Source organism: Mustelus asterias, chromosome 21 (genome assembly GCF_964213995.1).
Source record: "Mustelus asterias chromosome 21, sMusAst1.hap1.1, whole genome shotgun sequence".
Taxonomy (NCBI): domain Eukaryota; kingdom Metazoa; phylum Chordata; class Chondrichthyes; order Carcharhiniformes; family Triakidae; genus Mustelus; species Mustelus asterias.
In genome coordinates this window covers 50,949,491-50,971,430 of record NC_135821.1, presented here as the reverse complement: position 1 = coordinate 50,971,430, position 21,940 = coordinate 50,949,491, and the positions used below count along the sequence as shown (strand labels likewise).

The following is a 21,940-nucleotide window of genomic DNA, read 5'->3' as shown; positions in this document are numbered from 1 at the left end:
TTTTCTAAGAGAATCTTTTGTGATGAGGTAAATAATTAACCCCATCTCAATACCCAATGCTATGTCTAAAATAGCTTTGTCTTTAGTTGGTTCCACAATGTATTGCTTGAGGAAACTATTATAACAATGTTCTACAAACTCACGTGGCAGGTGCTAATGTACTTATTACAGATTTCAAGCCTTCTACATGAATCAGTTCCTCTTAGATATGGACACATGAGTAGGGCTTCCTCTTTGAAAGTGAACAAAACTGAGGGAATGAGCCGATGTCATGCAGGGCAGGACAAGTTGCAAGAAGAGGAAGGAGGTGGAGGGGGAAATGTGTCTTAGCAGGAGGCCACATACACCCAGGATATTTACGAAGCAATTATCCGACCTCAGTCTCAGCAAGGAACTGTGTGTTGGATGTCTATCTTTCATTTAGGAGATGGTTACTGAAATCTGCAAACTGCTGCAGCACTAGCTCCAACTTCAGCATTACCAATTGTGGTGAAAGTAACCCTGACTGAACCATTATGAATCTGGTTCTTTCTGGATTGGTGCTGGATATATTACTAATATCTCAGAGCTTACGGTTCACTGGTGCACAATGGACGTTACTGAGGCTTTCTATTCAAAGAAAGATAAGTTCTTATCATTCTCTCCCTCCCAGAGAGAATTAGGTGGAGCAAGCACGAGGGTTTGCAAGGATTGCAGACTTCCTCATGATGCAAGATGCCATTACACATACATCGCCTTGTACGTGGATCATGTCAATCCGGTCATGAAAAAGAATTTAAACAATTCAACTCCCTCAGCTAGTGAGTTATTGTAGAAATCACATCATTTAGGTTAATGCCTGGTATCATGGCAGCAATCATGCTGTATTCATTCTGAAGCAATGTGCTATCCTAGCTATATTTTAACCAAATCAATAGGTGTGGCTACCAGGCAATAAAGGCTATCTGCTGACAACATAATTTTGGTTCACAACCCATACATGTGTGCAGTGTGCATATAATGAGATCTGTGCTATGCACAAGAAATTGGTATGCTGAAACAATGATTCTATTGCTTGGACTACTTTGCAGGAACCCTTTAATACTAAGCTGAGATTTGCAGTGACATGCTGCATGTTGCACAATTGCAAACAAGAGGGAACAGTCCTTGCTATGGCCTATCTGGTGAGGATCTGAGGAGCATGAGGAGGAAAAGAACATGAGCAAGAGAAGGAGGCACAAGAAGAGGAAGAGTAAGGGATGCTGCAACCCAACCAATCACATTCTACCTGAGCTCTACACAAAGAACTAATCAAGTAACGTTCGCGCCACACAAGTGCTAGGCAATGACCTCCAACAAGAGAGGATCTAACAGTCACCCTTGACATTCAATGGCATTACCATTGCTTAATTCCTCCTATCAACATCCAGGGGAATACCATTGACCAGAAACTGAACTAGACTAGCCATATAAATACTGTGGCTACCAGAGCAGATCAGAGGCTAGGAATCTTGTGGTGACTAACTCATTTCCTGTCCACCATCTACAAGGCACAAGTCAGGAGTGTGACAGAATACTCGCCACTTGCCTGGATGAATACAGTTCCAACAACACTCAAGAACAAGGACAAAGCAGCCTGCTTGATTGCTACTCCTTCCACAAACTTTCAATTCCCCCATCACTGAACAGTGGCAGTCATGTGTACCATCTACAAGATGCTTGTGGGAACTCACCAAGATTCCTTAGGCAGCCCATTCCAAGCCCATGACTACCGTCTAGATGGACAAGAACAGCAGATACCTGGGAACACCACCTCCTGGAGGTTCCCCTCCAAGTTACTCACCATTCTGGTTTGGAAATATATCACCTTTCCTTCACTGTTGCTGAGCCAGAATCCTGGAACTCCCTCCCTGACAGCATTGTGGATGTACCTACACTACAGGGGCTATAGTGGTTTTAGAAGGCAGCTGACCACCATCTTTTCAAGGGCAAGAGGGATGGACAATAAATGCTGCCCGAGCTAGTGACACTCTACATCCCATAAATGAATTTTTAAAAAACTAATTCAGGTATGATACAGTAACCACAACAGCAATTCCCTATCCACCAACTGTCGCACACCTCACCTTCCCTTAGTCACTGACCATCACATCATCATCTTGGCCATGAAATCAAAAATAAAAGCCAACAAAAATACACAACCAAACCAAATTTATGATTTAAATCATAGCATATTGCATTCAAATTTAAACTAATCACTCTTAGTGCCTGTTTTCCATTTGCCTGTGTTTGTCCTAGTTCTTTGATTTGATTTGATTCGACTTATTATTGTCACATATGTTGGGATGTAGTGAAAAGTATTGTTTCTTGTGCGCTATAGAGACAAAACATACTGTTCATAGAGTACATAGGGGAGAAGGAAAGGAGAGAGTAGAATATAGTGTTCCAGTTACAGATAGGGTGAAGAGAAAGATCAGCTTAATATATGATAGGACATTCAAAGGTCTGATGACAGCAGGGAAGGAGCTGTTCTTGAGTTGGATGGTACATGTTTCATGCAATTCTATCCTAGTACCTGTAGCATAGCAGAGGGAAGGTTGCTGACTTTCAATAGGTGAAATGTGGCTGGCCTTTGTAAAATTGCAGGGTTGTATAGAAATGATGACAAAGGACTAACAGCACTAACAGTTTACTGAGAGTTCTTCAGCAGCTCTTACATGCTGACTGTGTGGCCATGCAAGGAAGAAATTCTGCACTACCGACATGTCACTTCCTGTGTACAGGTCATCACAATATACACATGAACACACAGTCTACAGCTTACCCATTTTAGTTGGGACAACCCATACTCGCATGCATGTAACAATGTTGAATGGCGGTAACAGAACATTAACTATTTACAATGTACAGAGCCACAAACTTGGGCCACCAAACCTGATGCAAAGCCCAATGTGTCTCTCTCCACCTCCCCCCAACCCCCCCCCCCCCCCCCACCCCCACCTACACCCCCATCTCTTTCAAAAGAAATGGCCATATATACACTAAATCAGCACTCAGTCCTTGAGCTTGGAGTTTGGTTTTCTCAGGCATCCTAAGCATGTAATTGTACTAGTTGGCTGCGGTTGACCTCACTTCAAGCGTGGCTCAAGCTGCCTGGCTATGATATGGCCTCACCCTCGTCTGCCCAGCCCTCCTCAGCCCTGACATGGGGGTCAAGTCAAGTCATCCCTGCAGCTGCTGCCCTTGATGACCAAAGCTTGCAGGTGTGCTAGTGGCTCACTGGCTGCCTGGCTGTTGCTGCCTATATGGCCTGGCCTAGCCTCTCTCTCACCCTCGCCAGTCTGGTTGCCCAGTCCTCCTCACTCTCAGTCCTGGCCTCTGGTCAAGTTGGCCTGGCCCTCGTACATCCCAACTGCTCGCTCGGGTGGCCGAGCCTCAAACCTTGATGACCATGTGTGCTCCTGGCCCGTTGCCTGGCTGCTACAGGCTTTATCTGGCTTGCCCTGATCTGGCCTCTGTTCTTTCTTTGGTTGGTTGCCCGCCCATCCTCCCTTCTCAGCCCTGGCTTGGAGGCTCAGAGTCACCCCACTACTCCCCTCACTGGCCATTGGCCAGTGCCTCCTCCTCACTGAAGGCCTCATCGGCTCACACCCTGATGTAAGGTTGGTGACCTCACTGTTGCTTCAGGCTGTAAGGTTGGTGACCTCACTGTTGCCTCAGGCTGCTGAGTTCGAATGTCAGAGACGTGGCTTTACCAATGGAAAGTTTGGATTCTTTGGACCAAACAATTAGGTGATCTTTCTGAACTGCTCTCAGTCACCACCATCTTTAACGGCCTGGGACACCGTTTCCTGCTCTAAGGGGACTCCACCAATTAGAGCCTGATGCTATTCTGCATTGACTGCTGATATACTGAAGAAATTCAAATTTCTTGAGCCTAATGGCAAATTCAGAGCTACCAGGTTCTGATTGGTGCTCCCACAGCCACCTCTCTGTATGCCCACCAGCCCCCCCCCCCCCCCCCCCCCCTCCCGACCACTATTGGCCAGGGCTCCTCGCTGCAATGCTGTATGTTTCATTAAAAGTCTACCTCTGCCTGGGAGTCAATATCCCTCAACTCTGCCAGAAGAAAACTGGACAGAACAAAGGAACTGTAAATAGGCAAACTTCCAAAAGAACCAGATACAGTTCAGATAACCAGGGAATTCAGGTAGAAAGAATGTCTTAAGAAGCCTGAGGTCAAAGGTACTAGAACAGTGAGCTGTTCAGTAAAGGCAGGCAGAGCTTAGAAGAAGGTTGAGACACCAGAAAGATATCTGAAATGATTGTCAGGTTGGGAGATTTTTACTACAGTTTGGGAGACATTATTTCAAATTTAAAATCGATAACTGGAGTTTGTGTAAAAGCTTCTAAGATAAAATAATTCCTGAAGAGGAAGGTGTAAAACCTGAAAGCAAAAGCTTGATGGAAACAGATAAGGGAAAGCATTGTTTAAAAGAAGATTTGAAAGTGTCTTTCCTTGAAAGTGGAATTTAAAATAACTCACATGCAAGCCAGGGTTGAGACAAGGTAGGCAGGATTTTAAGGCTTTGCTCGACCTGAGACCGGAAAATCCTGCCTGAGGTCAACGGACATTTCCATTGTATCCCCTTGCCCGCTCCGATTCCGTGGCGGGTGGGGCGGTAGAATTCCGGTGGGTGTCTCATGATATAAGAATCTTCTGGGGGGATTTTGAGGAGAAATCCACCAAACCTCACTCCAATTCAGAGTGGAGTGTGTGTCTTACCACGGCCAGCTTGTGTTTTTAAAGGGACTTTGTGTTACAGAGACTGGGGCCAAAAGGGAGGGGGTAGGACCTGAAGGGGGTGGGCCCATTACGGCGGCAGGGCCATGGCAGGGAGGCAGGGAGGAGCAGCTCCTTAGTGGGATACTTTGCATCAGGGATCGGCTGGGGCGACGATTGGCCAGGGGTGTAGGTGATTGGGGCCAGCTAGCAGCTGGCTTCCTGGCATGAATAGGTTCCGCCCACTCTCTCTGTTGGCACGAATCACATTTTGCCAATTTTCTTTCTAGGTACCATGCAAAAAATGGGTGTGATTCTTTCCTGTTTTCACGCTCGTTCGGCACTTATTTGGTAAGATCACCCAAGGATTCAAATTTGTTGACCACTTCCGGGCCCGCTAAGTTTAACACTGTGTATGCTTGTATTCTTTGATTCATCAGAGAGATCAGCACAACAATAGATGCACCATTCGCTTTCAAACTTCTTCCACTTGTCAGCGATGTTTCTGTCGAAGATGAGCACATTGATGCAGCGGTGTCCTTATGCCATCTCGGCCAGCTCCTGACACCATGTAAAATTGCTGGGTTGTATGGAAATAATGACAAAGGACCAACAACTTAAATAATTTACTTAAGAGTTCTTTAGCAGCTTTTACATGCTGTCAGGCCATCCCAGGGAGAACTCCTGTGCTACCGACATGTCACTTCCTGTGTACATGTCATCAAAATATACACAAGAACACACAGTCCACCATCTTGGAAGACAACTTTGAGTAGCTATGGTCAAGAGGAATTGGCTTCTGATTGCATCATCTGGGAATGGGCAGCAGCATTCTGGGTTGGCTGGCTGACAGGAAACAGAATGCACGCTCGCAGAATGACAGTGGTGAAAGGGTGAATGTTGTCATCCTGAAAGAGAACAATAGGTTTGTGCACCCAGGGAGCCTTTGCCAGTTCCTCCGGTGGGTGCCTTGGCAATCCTAATAATCTGTTGGAGGACAGATTGCTGGACTGCTCTGATACCCTGCAAGCCACTTTGTACACTGCTATTCACAGCCATGATAGCAATAGTCTGCAGTATCCTTATCTCCTGCTTTGGCTGCAATGCATTTGTGCCTGGTGTCTGACACAGATCCTGCCCCTACGCCATAGTCTAAAATATCTGTAATGTCATTTTCTGAGCTGGTGCTGTAAGTGAAATCGATTGACAGTGTGTCTTCAACATTACGGTTTTCTTTCTATTCCCCGATTATCTAGGCAGGTTGCAGTTCTTGGGTATCTGAAAGAAAAAAGGAACAAGGATGAGGTAATGGTGAGAGAGAGAGGAATTCAAGAATTACATGCTTACACCATCTGCAACTTGTAAGTTAGAAAAGACTGTGAATTGAGGGGGAGTGGGATGTAAAAAGAGGATACCATAATCTACAATGGGTTCAACCACACCTTTGGTCACAGATTCACAAATGAACCTTCTCATAATTTACCGCACTGTCTCCTCCATGGGTGTTATAACATGCAGGCATACCTCTCCCCTTCCAGTTAGTTCCTGCTGCCTTTGTGACACCTTCCCCTACAAGGAAAAGGATGTGTCAGTGATTGACATGCAATATACTTGGGTAATGTGGCTGTCATGGTTGAATAACTGGCCATGTGTGCACCCAAAAGCGAAAATGCTGGAAAATCTCAGCAGGTTTGGCAGCATCTGCAAGGAGAGAAAAGAGATGAAGTTTCCAGTACAGATGATCCTTTGTCAAACACCTTTGACTTCGGGTGGGTTTTCCGGTCTCAGGTTGAGCGAGGCCTTAAAATCCTGCCTACCTGGCTTGCATGTGAGTTATTTTAAATTCCACTTTCAAGGAAAGACATTTTCAAATCTTTTTTTAAATAATGCTTTCCCTTATCTGTTTCCATCAAGGGTAAATGACCTTTTTGATAAAGGGTCATCTGGATTCGAAACATCAGCTCTTTTCTCTCCTTACAGATGCTGCCAGACCTACTGAGATTTTCCAGCATTTTCTCTTTTGGTTTCAGATTCCAGCATCCGCAGTAATTTGCTTTTATGGCAATGTGTGCAGCTGAGGTTGTTGGGATTGCAACAGTGCTAAGTGTGTCAGGGTGAGGTAAAACATATGATTGTTACATATATGTCCCGATTGATGGGAGTTTGTGGGTAGATGAGTGATGGGGTTGTGTTGAATTGAGCAGTGGCTTAGGTTATTGATGCAGTTGCTAGGATACAATGACCTCATGTGAATGGTTAGGATCAATGAATATGCATTCATTGATCCTAACCACTCACATGAGGTCATTGAATGACTTAACAGCATTGCATCCAAGATTTCATAAATAAACTCCTGGTATTTACCTTCCTGACTCTTTTTCCATGCCTTTTCAGGACACAGAACATATCTTTTCCTTTCCACCTCTTCCACAAAAACCTAAAGTGTAGTATTGGAAAACCTGATGCACACTCCTACAGCCCGCTATTGTTGATTGTCACACAGCACCATTCTGAATTATCTTAGCACCTCCAACAGACTCAAGGCATTTTCTCTTTGACAGGTGCAGGGTAGCTAAGCAGTGCAGGTCAATATAAGTCATGCTAACAAATAATGATATTGGGCCTTCTACTAAAATATGCAGCCAATGAACAACACTGCATGCAGCAAAAGTTCAAAATGCGCAGGCAACACAAAGTTAGTGGGCTGCAAGCATTTCACTAAACAGGTATGGGGTAACCATACACCTATTTTTGGGTGATATTCAATTTAGCCCTCCTTATCTTTAAAAGTTGGTGAATGGACTTGAAATTTGTGGTTCATTGTTTCAATCCCAGTAGGTCTCTGAGGAATTAATGCTAAGATAAAACCTTATAATTATCACAATGTTCAAGAACTTTCACAAGGTGCAAGAACTTTCTAGATGCCACGAGTAAATATGATTGATCAATATTGAATACTGTTTCATCAATATTGGTTCTCTGCGGTCACAGAATTATTATGTACAGGATTGCAAACAAAGCTAGAGAAAGAGATATGCACTGGAAAGTTTGCTTTACTCCATATGGGCACACATTTAGGCCATTGCAATCTACACTGAATACAGTATTGCTCAGAATATGGAAGAACTGGAGACTGCGCTTAATCTTGAAAAACGTATACTTCTAATAGCTTATCTAATAGTGATAACACTCCCAGGTAAATGAACAGCAAACCCTGTTTGGTAAATGTTTTGAGGTACAGGATTACCTCAAGAAGTCTTGTGGTGCAGTGGGTTTTGTCCCCACCACTAAGTTGGAAGCTCTGGGTTTGAATCCCACGCCAGGACTTGATGTCCAAGGAAGATGCATTCATAATACAGCCAAACAGGTTGAGTATCAACATTCCAATTATGTCAATGGCAGGTGGTCAGCCACGTGTTGGAAAGAACATTGAAGCCTCTACCATCGCCATCTCTAGTCCCAGACCACAACATGCCTGTAAAAGTGCATGCTGTCAGTGAACTGTAACACACCATCACCCGAGGATCATCTCATGTCTTCATAAGATCTCATCTCAGCTTTTGAGTGTGGTAAGATCACAAGAGAGGTCACACAATGTTTAGAATTTGAAACAAAATTATTACACAAATATATATAAATAATTACAGAAAAAGCTGAAAACATTCAGCAGGCCTGGCATGCTGCAGAACAAAACAGGGTTAACCTTCCAACCTTTACCCAGTTCTCTTTACTGTTTGACACTCTAAAAAAATTAGAAAATAAAATACACCTTTTTCAGGCATATCAATAACAAAATTACTTTAAAAATTACTGCATGATTTATTAACTGCTAATATTGTGATTCTAGCCCTTTAAGAGTAATTGTGCAATAAAGAAACATTATGCTAGTGCACTTACATCACAGCTTTACAGATCAATTAGACAACTTAGAATACTAGTCATAACTAGAGTCTTGACATAAATCAACAATTCATTGATTATTGCCGCAAATAGTGAATATTTAAATGCATTGATGTACTGTAACAATTCACGGCCCATCTAAATTATCTTTATTTGAGTTCCATAAGCAGTTAAACACCTGCCACTTGCAACTTTATGGGTGACAGGAAGTATGTAGTGTAACATTAAACTAGCTATTATTTATTACTGCAGAATTTTGCATTAGAGATTGCATTTTAGTCACCACACTCACTAATACAGTATTGTGATAAACACCTATCAGTAACTTTATTAAAAATCCAATGTGTAGCACTCCTGCTACTCTGGCAGGGTTGCTGAGCAGGCTCAGTAGAATACTGCAGCAGCAGATTCCTGCTCACCAACAGTCTGACCTAATTTCATAGACATGGAATCACTAATATAGAGAGCAATAAATGTAGTTAGTATCACATCTTCCACCACAGCTCAGCTGGAGAGTGGAAAATAGTGAGGAGCATTACTGTGTTGCTCCTCTAAATTGATGTAATGTTTAACATTGGTGATTCCTGGTTGGAGATGCCATATTAAAAAAAAGAAAACAACCATACAAGTTATTTTTTATTTTTGTACTCAGGAGATTCAGGTTTGAAAGGTGCAAATGTCGGTTGAGGACAAGATAGGCTTGGTTGTGATGGCCTTCATTATTGGATAGTTTGTTGACAGTTACAACTTGAATAGTTGTACCTGTCATCTGGAGAAGTGCTGATGGCTGTGGGGTTGGATACATTCCTTGATCACTTTCAGAAAAAAAATTGAGAGAAATAAGAAAATATCAAAATGATATTTAATAGTTTTTGTTACAAAATACATGCAAAACAAACACTTTAAAAACAAGTTAACATATCCACATTTAGAAACACGTAAGCTTTATTCCAATACCAAAAGTATTTTTTGCAACTCCATCCAATTATTAGTTTTTATGTCAAATTAAGTATCACTTCCCGAGGATGGGTGGAAATCATAATTTAAAAGCTGATGGAGTTTTTATTTGTTTTACATAAGATCTATATTTTTAATTAGCATTTGGTCAGTTTTGCAGACACAATCTTCAAATAAGTTCTATCTTTCAGCAGGATGGGTCGAAGAACTCTCATATTCAAAAGCTCAGGTCTGTGGAAGCTGCTCAGGTCACATTATTGTTTCGGTGAGGACTTTCAATGTTGATGTTCAGCTCATGCAGGCCCGCAAAGAAAAAGGGATGCTGTCCCTTTAAATAGAGAAATGAATACACGAAGGAAGATGAGCCCCAGGCGAACTGCACTTGGGCAATGTGTCTCCTTCGAGGTGTTCAAAGCAATATGAATGGTGTTGCGTTTCTGCTGCCAATGTGGAGTGGTTTTGGTCAGTGGAGCATGGTGCAGCTTGTGCTGAATGGTCCTCCCCCCAGCAGGGGCAGTGAGTGGCGGTGTCCACATTGTGACGCTGCTGATAGTCAGGCAGTCAGTCAGGCTGTTTGCTGGTTGCCTGGCCGGAGACGCCATTGCTGTTTGAAAAGCCAAAGCTGCAAGGAGGCTGAGAGAGAAAGCGCCGCACAAACAGGGCGGCCTCACTCTGCCGTTCTGGAGCTTTTAAAACCTTTCCTTACTTTAAAAAAAACTCAAAAGGTTCGATCGATACGTTTTATTTCGCACCCACCCCACCCCCGAAGGCGGGTTCTCTCTCTCTCTTCCCCCACCTCACACAGAGCGAGTCTAGTTCCTGCCCTCGCCCTTTGGGTTTTTTTTGGTGGGGGGAGTTCGGTCGCAGTGAGCCTTGGTGTCGGCGGATCATGGCGTGCGGGGCCACATTGAAAAGAAGCGTCGAGTTTGACGCGCTACTCAGCCCCCAGTCCCAGTCCCCTAAGCGGAGGCGGTGTATGCCTTTAACAGGGCCCGGCGCCGGGACGCCGTCGCCTCAGAAGTACCTGAAGACAGAGCCGGCGGCCTTTGGCGGAGAGAGCTCGTCAGCACATCGGCTCACACCAGGTAATAGAACAGGGGAGGAGATGAAAGGAAGGGTGGTGGTGTGGCAGTGGCAAAGCCAGACAATGGCAATAAAAGTGACGATTGTTATTGGGTGTTAAAGGTGCAGCTTCCTGGGGAATTCGTTTAGTCTTTGTTTCACAATCTGCTTCATTGCTGCTGGACCTACTGCAGCTTTACAATTAGAAGCCCGATAGACGACCACCATCAAACACAGCCCCGAATTGTGTACAATATGAAACTAGAAAACGATTGTTTTTTTTATAGCCACCCCCTCAAACGGCTGCCATTTTTAAGCAAGAGGAGGGGGCATTTGGTTGCTGCTAAATATACCTCAGTGGTTTCTGACTTTTGAAATGTTAATAGTTTGATGTTCTATAAGCTGCTAGTTATTTTGGGGGCGACGAATCTCGACGAGGGATCCCCAAAAAACCGTGAGAGGTTGAGTGATGAAGGCCCTATTCCTTATGGCTATACTTCAGGGTGTTGTAACTGTCTTTGTGATGTGAAAAACCAATTCTGATCTTGGCCTTTAATTGCTGGGATAGTGATTTTTGATATTTGTAACGCAGGAGCTATGACTTGATGGGAAAAAATTGCATTTGTATAGTTTTCACAACCGCCGGTTGTCTCAAAGCAAGAAGATTGTCTTCTGACAATCAGTTTTGCTAAATTATTGTGCTGCTCCTGTACCAGCCACACAGTTAATTCACTTAAACCGATTTAATTTGCAATTTATATGGTGAGGAGGGTAGATAGACAATTACATTAGTTTTTGGTAGACTATTTTTAGGCACATTTGCTTTGGTTTGCAAACAAAGATCTTGGGCATTCATGATATGCATTCTAATGGCATTAAACTTCAGTTAGAGCATTTTGGTGAATCCATGGTATATTGATTTCTTGGGTATTTCAGGAAGTGGATATTTTTCAAATTAATGGGGTAAGTGAATAAACTGCAGTAGACTGTTTTAATATATTTACTGAGTAATGTTTGGGCTTTTGTGTGGATAAGTGCATTTCAAATGTTTGCAAAGTAAACTAAAGACAAATCATTTGTTTGTGTATGCAGAATCTGAAGTGGTGGTTTGGTTATAGTTAATCTGCTGATATCAATTTTAAGTGCAAAATGTTATGCTTCAGTACAATATTTTAAAAGTTTAAATCTGTGATGAACTCTCCTGATCTAATTTGTACTGTGATCTGTGACTTGCATTCATGCTACAAAATTATCTGGGTGAAGTTAATGCGAAACGCTGATAGAGATTTGGTAAGCCAAATTGCCTGTTTCCTAGACGGTATGGTCCCCATCTCCCACACCTCAAATTGAGCACCAATCAGTTCAGACGGATGGGAGGGAGGGGAGGGGAGGAAGAGGCGGAGAATGTTAGATGGATGTTAGAATGTTGATGGAGCAGAGAGCTTTTCCTGTCTGCTGTGACTGAAATGAGCCTGCTTGATGCTGACACTAGGTGCCTAAAACAAATTAATATGCTTCCCAGAACTAATAACGCTTAATAAGCCTTGAATTTTTTAAACTAAAAGTATCTTTTTATCTCTGGAAACCACTTTTGATGTTTTGGGATGCCATTTCATTGAGAATTTCTCAGTGAATCCATGTCAACACATTACATATTAATTTTAAATGATTTGTCATTTAATGTTTTGAATTATAGACTGGTCATTCTTTTTATGATCTGTATTTTTGCAAAAGCCATCTTGCTTTCTCTATGGTCCCTGCCCTACACTCTGAACTTTATTTTTCCAATCTCCTAAGTTTGTCTTCTGGCCTGCAATGTTCGTAATACAGAATCATCATAGATGAAATTTATTTTAACTGGAGATTCTGACATTGCTTTAACTGCTGTTTCTGAATTCAATGATTTTCCATTTTGCCAGACCTTTTTTGTTTGTTGTTTATTTGTATCCCTACAAAGTGTCTTGGGGCCTTGTGTTAAAGACATGAGATAATGCAAATTATGTTATGCTTGGATAGCTTATTTTTCCTACCGAATAGAGTAAGATATGAGTTTCCCATAAGTGTGCAAATAAACCAAATGCTTAACATACATAAAAGTTTATGTCCAAAAATAATTGCTATTATTCGTAGTCCCAGCTTGGAAAAATAATTGGGTCTGTTTGGGGTGGGGGAGCTTGTGTAGCTCTATTAAATGCATGTTTTATCACTTTACAGACTTTACAGACTATGAAGCTTTCCATGAGATTGTGTTGTGTACAATTTTGTAGATGATGAATTAGTGTATGGAATGAGGATTATTTTGGGTTCATAATATTCAATTCAGAAGACAACATTTAAAATTGATTTGTTTGGATGTTAATTATCAAGAAAAATGTGCTTATTTTTGTTCCTATGGAGTTAGGCACCGTTGCATTTGTGACTGTTCAAAGGGTCAAGTACCTGCTTGGAGAAGATTTTTACACCACCTCCTGCACTAACCTTTAGATTAATCTTTTAAAACTAAGATCTCAGCTGGTCGAATAAGCAGATTTCATAACCACAGTAAATGTGATACAATTTGATAACAGTTATCAAAATCTGGTATATGAAATTGCACTATTTTGAGTAAGTGAGAGTATCATAGTGTACTGACTTCCAGTTGTTTTATCCATATAGAAAATTTACAGCAGAGGCTCCAGCAAAACAAAACCAGCCATATAGCTTAATTCCATTTTTTAAGCTCTTGGTCCATAGGCTTGTAGGATATGACACTTCAGGTGTATAGCCAAACATTTTTAAATGCGATGATGGTTCCTGTCTCCACCTGATATGTTGCTCTTTCAAAAATCTTAAAATAACAAATTGCTTAAAAGTGCCAATTTCACTTTCTACTTAAGAGAATGATTACAGAATTTTAAAAATAAACTATTTGGTTTGTTCAGAAAGGTCAGTAAAGTGTGGGACAATTATTTTAGCATGAACATAATCCATTTGGAAAACCAAATGGAATAATGAAGACAGCATCCATTTTCTTGTGCTGTCCTTGAGGGGAGTACTGAGATAATCTCTGAAACTTTAGTTAGACTTGCCTTAAACAGAATAATGGCTTGAATAAATGAAATACAGTGGAAAATAGATGCAAAAAATCAGTTTCTTGTACAGAGAAAATTTAGTACATGTACAGATTTTAAAAATGCGACATTGAAAAATTATCCTTGTGCTCAATATTACAATATTTGAAAGTGTTTTTTCTCCCTGTCCTCTGATATTAGCCTTTTTGCATTGCAGTATTGGATTAGTAAATGAGTTGTGGTACAAATATAAAATTTGTGATTGTGGTGGGGTTTTTTTGAGGTTCTTTTGAAAAAGATCCTTCAGTGTGGATCATGCTTGTGAGTTTCCTGTTTCTTGCATAGACATTGTTACCAACTATTTTAATTTGGGTTACTTCAATTCATGTGAAATTCTTATCTAACTTGGGGATACTTTGTTGTTATGACAGCAGAAATTGCCTTGTATACTTTGATGTGATCAATAAAGGCTTGTTGCTAAGCAACATTCAAAGATGACATTTTCTACCATATGATTCAGTCAGCGTGGTACAAGAGTTGGAATGGAACAAGTGGGTTAGGTTTTTATGAGAAAAATACTGTCTCTTGGAGTAAAGGTAACACGCGAGGATAAATCTGTAATTTTACTACAGGTAGAGTATTCTTTATCCATACATTCAAAAATCGAATGTCCTTTTTGAATGGCTGTGTAGTTAACTTTCGCTATGCAGCTAATTTGAGTGTTACTAAAGCATTACAATATATTACAGGTGTAATAAGTCTTAACAGATGAGAAGTAGGATGTAAGTTGGCAATAGGAGATCAATTATTTGTAGTGGCACGGTGGCACAGTGGTTAATACTGCTGCCACAGCGCCAGGGACCTGGATTCGATTCCAACCTTGGGTGACTATGTGGACTTTGCACGTTCTCCCATGCCTGCATGTGTTTCTTCTGGGTGCTCTAGTTTCCTCCCACAGCTGATTGGCCATGTTAAATTGCCCCTTAGTGCCCCAAGATATATAGGTTAGGGGATTCGTGGGGTAAATATGTGGAGGTTAAGGGATAAGCCTGGTTAAGAGTTGGTTGCAGACTCGATGGGCCGAATGGCTTCCTTCTGCGCTGTAGGTATTCTATGATTCTATGTAGGCTATAGCTAGCAGAAATAGTATATGTGGTAGATCTGGAAATATCTGAAGACTGAAAAACAATCGACCCCAAGGGTTTCTCAGTACAATTGTAAAAAGAGGGATGTGTGCGCTGCGTGCCAGTGTGTTGGTACGCTCAGTGCTCAACTATGTATCTGGGCTGTTTTCAACACAAGGTTTGCAGCTGTTTGTATTTCAACATTTTTTTAAGTATGGAAGAAAACAAACTTCATCACTGCACAATGGCTAGTACTGCTACCTCACAGCGTATCTTGTTTTTCTTTCTCTTTTTTAGCATTAAGGATGCAAATGATTTAGTAACTTAACCTCTTGAGCTGGTTCAATCATTCAATTAGATCTCAGCTGACCGGGACCTCCAGTCTATCAGTCTTTGTCCCAAGTCCCTTCCGTAACGAGAAGCTAATAGTCTGAAGTCCCAAATTTCAATTACCCCAGCACCCACTGTCTTTTTGGGGAGCAAGTTACATATTTCCACTATTCTTGTATGGAGGAAATAAAATGCTTCCTGATATCGTTCCTAAATGGCCTAGCTCGAATTTAAATGTCCTAACTCTTTTTTGTAATCCTCCAGAATGTTATTTCTCCATCTGCCATATTGAAACATTTTAAACTTAAAAAATTTTGATTTGGATTAATTCTTGACTAATCTCGAGAATATCAATTATATTTATCCAGCCTGTACTCTACCTTTTCAACGTAGTATAATTCAGGTGAATTTGCACTGTACCCCCTCTGGGACTAATATATTTTTTCAGTTTGGGCACCATACTCCAAACAGTAAAATGGCACAATGGTTAGCGCTAATGCCTCAGCGCCAGGGAACCGGTTCAATTCCGGCCTTGGGTCACTGTGTGGAGTTTGCAAATTCTCCCCGTGTCTGCGTGGGTTTCCTCCAGGTGCTCCGGTTTCCTCCCACCGTCCAAAGATGTGCGGGTTAGGTTGATTGGCCATGCTAAACTGACCTTAGTGTCAGGGGATTAGCGGGGTAAATATGTGAGGTTACGGGATAGGACCTGGGTGGGATTGTGGTCGGTGCAGACTTGATGGACTGAATGGCCTCCTTCTGCACTGTAAGGATTCTGAGTATTCCAGTGAAGCTCTGTACATACGAATTCCTTCCTAGATAAATACTAACATTCCTTTAGTCTTTTCTGGTTACTTTTTTCCTCTGTGCGCTAGCTTTTAATGGTTTGTGTACTTGTGCACCAAAATGTTTTTGCTCCTCCGCTGCTCCTAATCTCTTGCATTAGAATTTCCAGATTGGCTGAATGCAGTTCCCCATATTGGGCTCCACCAGGTATAGTCCTGCATGCTCACTTTATGCCCCTGAGTAACCTTCGTTTAATGTTCAACTGCAAACTTGGAAGTTAGCTAAGTCATTGCTAATACATGGTGTAGATGCCCCAGTATAGGTCCTAGGATGAGGCACTTGGCACATGCTGTCAATTGGAGAATATGCCCTACACTTCTCCTACCTCCTAGACAATCAATATTGACCTATTTCACAAGGTTGCCTCTAATTTCAAGTATTGACAACATCCATACGCATTCTTTCTTTTTAGTAACAAATTTTAGCAACCCACAAATAAAAAACTAACGCGTGGTCAGCCATGGAATTGTGATTCTTTGATCAGCTGATGCATGCCCAAATGTCCAGTCATTCTGTCTCCGATTTCCTCCCCCAACTTGTTTTTAGGTTCTTTTGTGCCTTTGGTTTGTTGTCCTCTTGCTCTACTATGTAAACATGTACAAAGTGCTCACTTAAGTCTCCCATTTCTTATGTATCATGAACTTCTTAAAAATATGGGCGGCACGGTAGCACAGTGGTTAGCACTGCTGCTTCACAGCTCCAGGGACCTGGGTTCGATTCCCGGCTTGGGTCACTCTGTGTGGAGTTTGCACATTCTCCTTGTGTCTGCGTGGGTTTCCTCCAGGTGCTCCAGTTTCCTCCCACAGTCCAAAGATGTGCGGGTTAGGTTGATTGGCCAGGTTAAAAATTGCCCCTTAGAGTCCTGAGATGCATAGGTTAGAGGGATTAGTGGGTAAATATGTGGGGGTAGGGTCTGGGTGGGGTTGTGGTCGGTGCAGACTCAATGGGCCAAATGGCCTCCTTCTGCACTGTAGGGTTTCTATGATTTCTATGATGTGGTTGTGTACTTCAATATCCCTAGCAAGCTTCTCATGCAATCCCTTTTTATACCTCATTACTTTTGATATCCTTGTTACTTTTTCTAGCTAGATTTCCATGTTTATTTCTATAAGCCTTTCTTTTAGATTAAAACTTTTAATTTATTTATCATGGTTGCTTAACTACTCAAAAATAAAAACTATGGCTGCTGGAAATCTGATAGAACAGAAAATACTGGAAATATATAGCAGATCTGGCAGTATCTGTGGAGAGAAAAACAAGATCACATCTTAATGATGGGCTGTATTTTCCAGTAGGTCTTGCGACCCTAATGTCGGTCCTATATGGGGGTCCCACTCCGAATTGGATGCCAAGCACTCATTGTCATGTTAAGGACAGTGAGCTAGTTCTTAGGCCTATGGACTCGATCGGAAAGCCCACCCAGGCTGGCAGCACCACCATGTATTTTGCTTTAGTAGTAAAAATGGAAACCAGGTCAAACTAGTTTTTAGATACATATACCTGATGAACCCAATCAGTTTGTGACATAAAAGTTTTGGGTTTAAAGATCTTGTTAAAGTAGGATTTCTAGGTTTCACGTTTGCATATATTCCCATAATTAAATTTAAATTGAACCACAAGTGTAGAGGGAGAAATGGATCGATATCCAAAGAAAATAGGATTAGGCAGCAAATGTGGAGAGAGAAACAGAGTTAACGTTTCTTTGAAGAAGTCATATGGATTTGAAATGTAACTCTGTTTCTCTCATAGTCATTGGAGGTTTACAGCATGGAAACAGGTCCTTCGGCCCAACTTGTCCATGCCGCCCTTTTTTTTTAAACCCCTAAGCTAATCCCAATTGCCCCCATTTGGCCCATATCCCTCTATACCCATCGTACCCATGTAACTATCTAAATGCTTTTTAAAAGATAAAATTGTACCCACCTCGGCTACTACCTCTGGCAGCTTGTTCCAGACACTCACCACCCTCTGTGAAAAAATTGCCCCTCTGGACACTTTTGTATCTCTCCCCTCTCACCTTAAACCTATGCCCTCTAGCTTTAGACTCCCCTACCTTTGGGAAAATATATTGACTATCTACCTTGTCTATGCCTCTCATTATTTTATAGACCTCTATAAGGTCACCCCTCAGCCTCCTATGCTCCAGAGAAAAGAATCCCAGTCTATTCATCCTCTCCTTATAACTCAATCCATCAAGTCCCGGTGGCATCCTAGTAAATCTTTTCTGCACTCTTTCTAGTTTAATAATATCTTTTCTATAATAGGGTGACCAGAATTGCACACAGTATTCTAAGTGTGGTCAACAAGATGTCCCAACCCCTGTGTTCAATGTTCTGACCGATGAAACCAAGCATGGCAAATGCCGCCATCACCTCTCTGTCCACCTGTGACTCCACCTGTGACTCCACTTTCAAGGAGCTATGAACATGTATCCCTAGATCTCTTTGTTCTGTAACTCTCCCCAACGCCCTACCATTAACTGAGTAAGTCTTGCCCTGGTTCAATCTACCAAAATGCATCACCTCTCATTTGTCTAAATTAAACTCCATCCGCCATTCGTCAGCCCACTGGCCCAATTGATCAAGATCCCGTTGCAATTGGAGATAACTTTCTTCACTGTCCACTATGCCACCAATCTTGGTGTCATCTGCAAACTTACTAACCTTGCCCTCTTATATTCTCATCCAAATCATTAATATAAATGACAAATGACAGTGGGCCCAGCACTGATCCCTGAGGCACACCGCTGGTCACAGGCCTCCAGTTTGAAAAACAACTCTGTCAAGAAGCCAATTTTGTATCCATTTAGATACCTCACCCTGGATCCCTTGAGATTTAACTTTATGCAACAACCTACCATGCGGTACCTTGTCAAAGGCCTTGCTAAAGTTCCATGTAGACAACATCAACTGCACTGCCGTCATCTGCCTTCTTGGTTACCCCTTCAAAAAACTCAATCAAATTTGTGAGACATGATTTTCCACTCACAAAGCCATGCTTGTGTCCCTAATCAGTCCTTGCATCTTTAAATGCCTGTAGATTCTGTCTCTCAAAATACCTTCCAACAATTTACCCACCACAGATGTGAGGCTCACTGGCCTGTAGTTCCCAGGCTTTTCCCTGCAGCCCTTTTTAAACAAAGGCACAACATTTACCACTCTCCAATCTTCAGGCACCTCACCCGTGACTATCGATGATTCAAATATCTCGGCTAGGGGACCCGCAGTTTCCTCCCTAGCCTCCCACAGCGTCCTGGGATATACCTCATCAGGTCCCGGGGATTTATCTACTGCTTTAAGACTCCCAGCACCACCTTCTCTATAATATGTACACTCCTCAAGACATCACTATTTATTTCCCCAAGTTCCCTAACATCCATGTTTTTCTCAACAGTAAATACTGATGAGAAATGAGAAATATTCATTTAGGATCTCACCCATCTCTTGTGGATCCGCACATAGATGACCTTGTTGATCCTTAAGAGGCCCTACTGTCTCCCTTCCCCTTTTGCCCTTTATGTAGTTGTAGAAGCTCTTTGGATTCTCCTTTGCCTTATCTGCCAAAACAATTTTGTGTCCCCTTTTTTGCCCTCCTGATTTCTCTCTTAACTCTACTCCTACGCCCCCTATACTCTTCAATAGATTCTCGCCACAGATGCTGCCAGACCTGAGTTTATCCAGCATTTTCTGTTTTGTATTTCAGATTTCCAGCATCTGCACAGTATTTTGCTTTAACGATAAATCCAATAATTAGCAAGTTGCTTATAAATTGCAGGTACCTAAGTTTATTTTGAGAAATCTTACACTCCTTGTCATTCTAGCAACTGGCATCAGACTTAAAGATATGCTGGCGCTGTAACAGAATAACCAGTATTGCTCCTTAAACAGCACCACCTAAACCCATGACTACTGCCATCTACAAGGACAAGGGCAGTAGACACATGGAAACACCACAACCTAAGGTTCCTCTCCAAGCCACTCACTATCCTGACTTGGAAATATACCATCGTTCTTTCCTGGATAAAATTCCTGAGACTTCATCCCTAACAGCACTGTGGGTGTACCTTATCTCATGGACTGCAGTGGTTCAAGAAGCCAGTTCCCCACCAGCTTCACAAGGAAACTTAGGGATGGGGAATAAATGCTGGCTGAACCAGCGAAGCCCACATCCCATAAATGAATTTTTAAAAACGCAGCCGTGTTGCATGGCAGCACTGGTTTCTTTTGTTCACTTCCAAGTGACCATGTAGAAACGGTCAGTAATTTAATGGTGTAGAAATCGAGTATGAACAAACTGGACGAACCTGTATGCAAGCATCACTGCACACCAAGTCTTTCTGTATATTTTGGTAGGTGCAAAGGTTCTTAATTTTTTAATTTAATTTGCATTTTGATCAAATCACAGATTAACTTTCTTCAATGAGAAACTAAAGTATTGTTTTTAGGATGTAAATGTTTTCAAGTTGGGTCCTTGTATAAAGAGGTTTTGTAGTCAAATTCAACTATCCTGAGCTGTTTCTGTTATAGAAACTAGAAGCAGCAGTAGGCCATTCGGCCCTTCGAGCCTGATGCTTTCTGCAAACATAACACTTGTCTTTTGGATCTTAGAATAGTTTAGAATGTTTCCCCAGATGTGTCTCCTTTTGTAGGCATCCACTGAACTGAAAAAAATTGGAAACCATTGCAGTAGTTTCAGCATTTTTGAATTAAAACTGGATGAATGCAGTATATGAAACTCATAAGATGCTTCGCATGTATTGTTCCTCTGTTGCTTCTGGTTCCATAATATTTCTGCTGGGTTGAAAATGGGAGATGTTTCCCTTTAGTTTGGGAAGTTGAGAAAATAAAAATATTGTTAAAGGTACTTTGGTAAAGCACTGGCCCTTGCGGAGACCTTGGATATAGGATTTAATTTGTCAAATATTTTGTGACATTCTGCACAATGATTATTTAAATGTCATGTAAATCAATATTTGTGGGATAATCTACTCTACGAAAAAGGAAGTGAGAAAATGCTGCGGATTGATCTTGTTGGCTTGAAACAAATATTGGAGGGCGAAATCTCTCAAACTAAATGAGTCGATGAAAGTATCTCAGAATAATGGTTTTATGACATATGGAAGCCTTTGATTTGATTATGTAATTTTTGTTGTACATAAGGAACTCTCTCCCAAAATTATTGAGAAGGGAATTCATTAATAGTATATCAATTTTGATTAATTGTGTGCAGATGGTGAGTATTCTTAGGACTTCATTGTGCTCCCATAAATACAAACATACTTAAAATGTAGTTGTTGGAATATGAGTGACATATTTGTGACGTGTATCTCTACAAATAAAATTATAATTGCGTGTAAGGTTAGATCCAGGGCCATCCTTCATTGCCTTACTTTTGGGAATTAAACATTGGAATATTTTATTCCAACATCTTTAATATATCTCATGTAGAAGTGTCTGTTCAGATGGTCTCTTGCACTGGAATGCTGCTGCAGTAACATGACTTTATGGGCACCTCACAGAATGGTTATACAGGATGCCCCAAAAGTCTGTATGTTCTGCTGTTCTAAATGCTGCGTTGGAGGTGTGCAAGCCAGGAAGTTTAATTTTAATCTTGGCATAATAAAATAATTCTGATTCCCTTTTTTAAAAAATCTATATGCAAGAACATTATGCTGAAGATCCTTGTATCATTAATTAATCAGCATCCTTGTGTTAATGTATATATTTGTATAATTTGCTATTGTGCACAATGCACACTAGAGCTTAAATTTATTGTGAAAGGACGCCTGAGGTTCAAAATACAATAGTAACTTTGTAACTGAAGGAACACTTTGAGGGTCTTTGAGCCTTTTTTCCAAGTATCTCTCATTTTTTATTCAGCTAATATATCTTCAATTTTTAGAGTTTATATTA

The 21,940-nt window shown here is 41.4% G+C and overlaps 1 protein-coding gene across 1 annotated transcript in view; it reads left to right on the top strand.

Moving 5' to 3' along the window:
* The first annotated feature begins 10,161 nt into the window (after window positions 1–10,161).
* The window catches only part of akirin1 (akirin 1), a 39,170-nt gene continuing 27,391 nt past the window's right edge, over window positions 10,162–21,940 (top strand). The window contains exon 1 of the mRNA XM_078237822.1: window positions 10,162–10,704. Coding sequence (XP_078093948.1) covers window positions 10,509–10,704 — 196 coding nt within the window. The 5' untranslated portion in view covers window positions 10,162–10,508. The remainder of the gene's footprint in view (window positions 10,705–21,940) is intronic.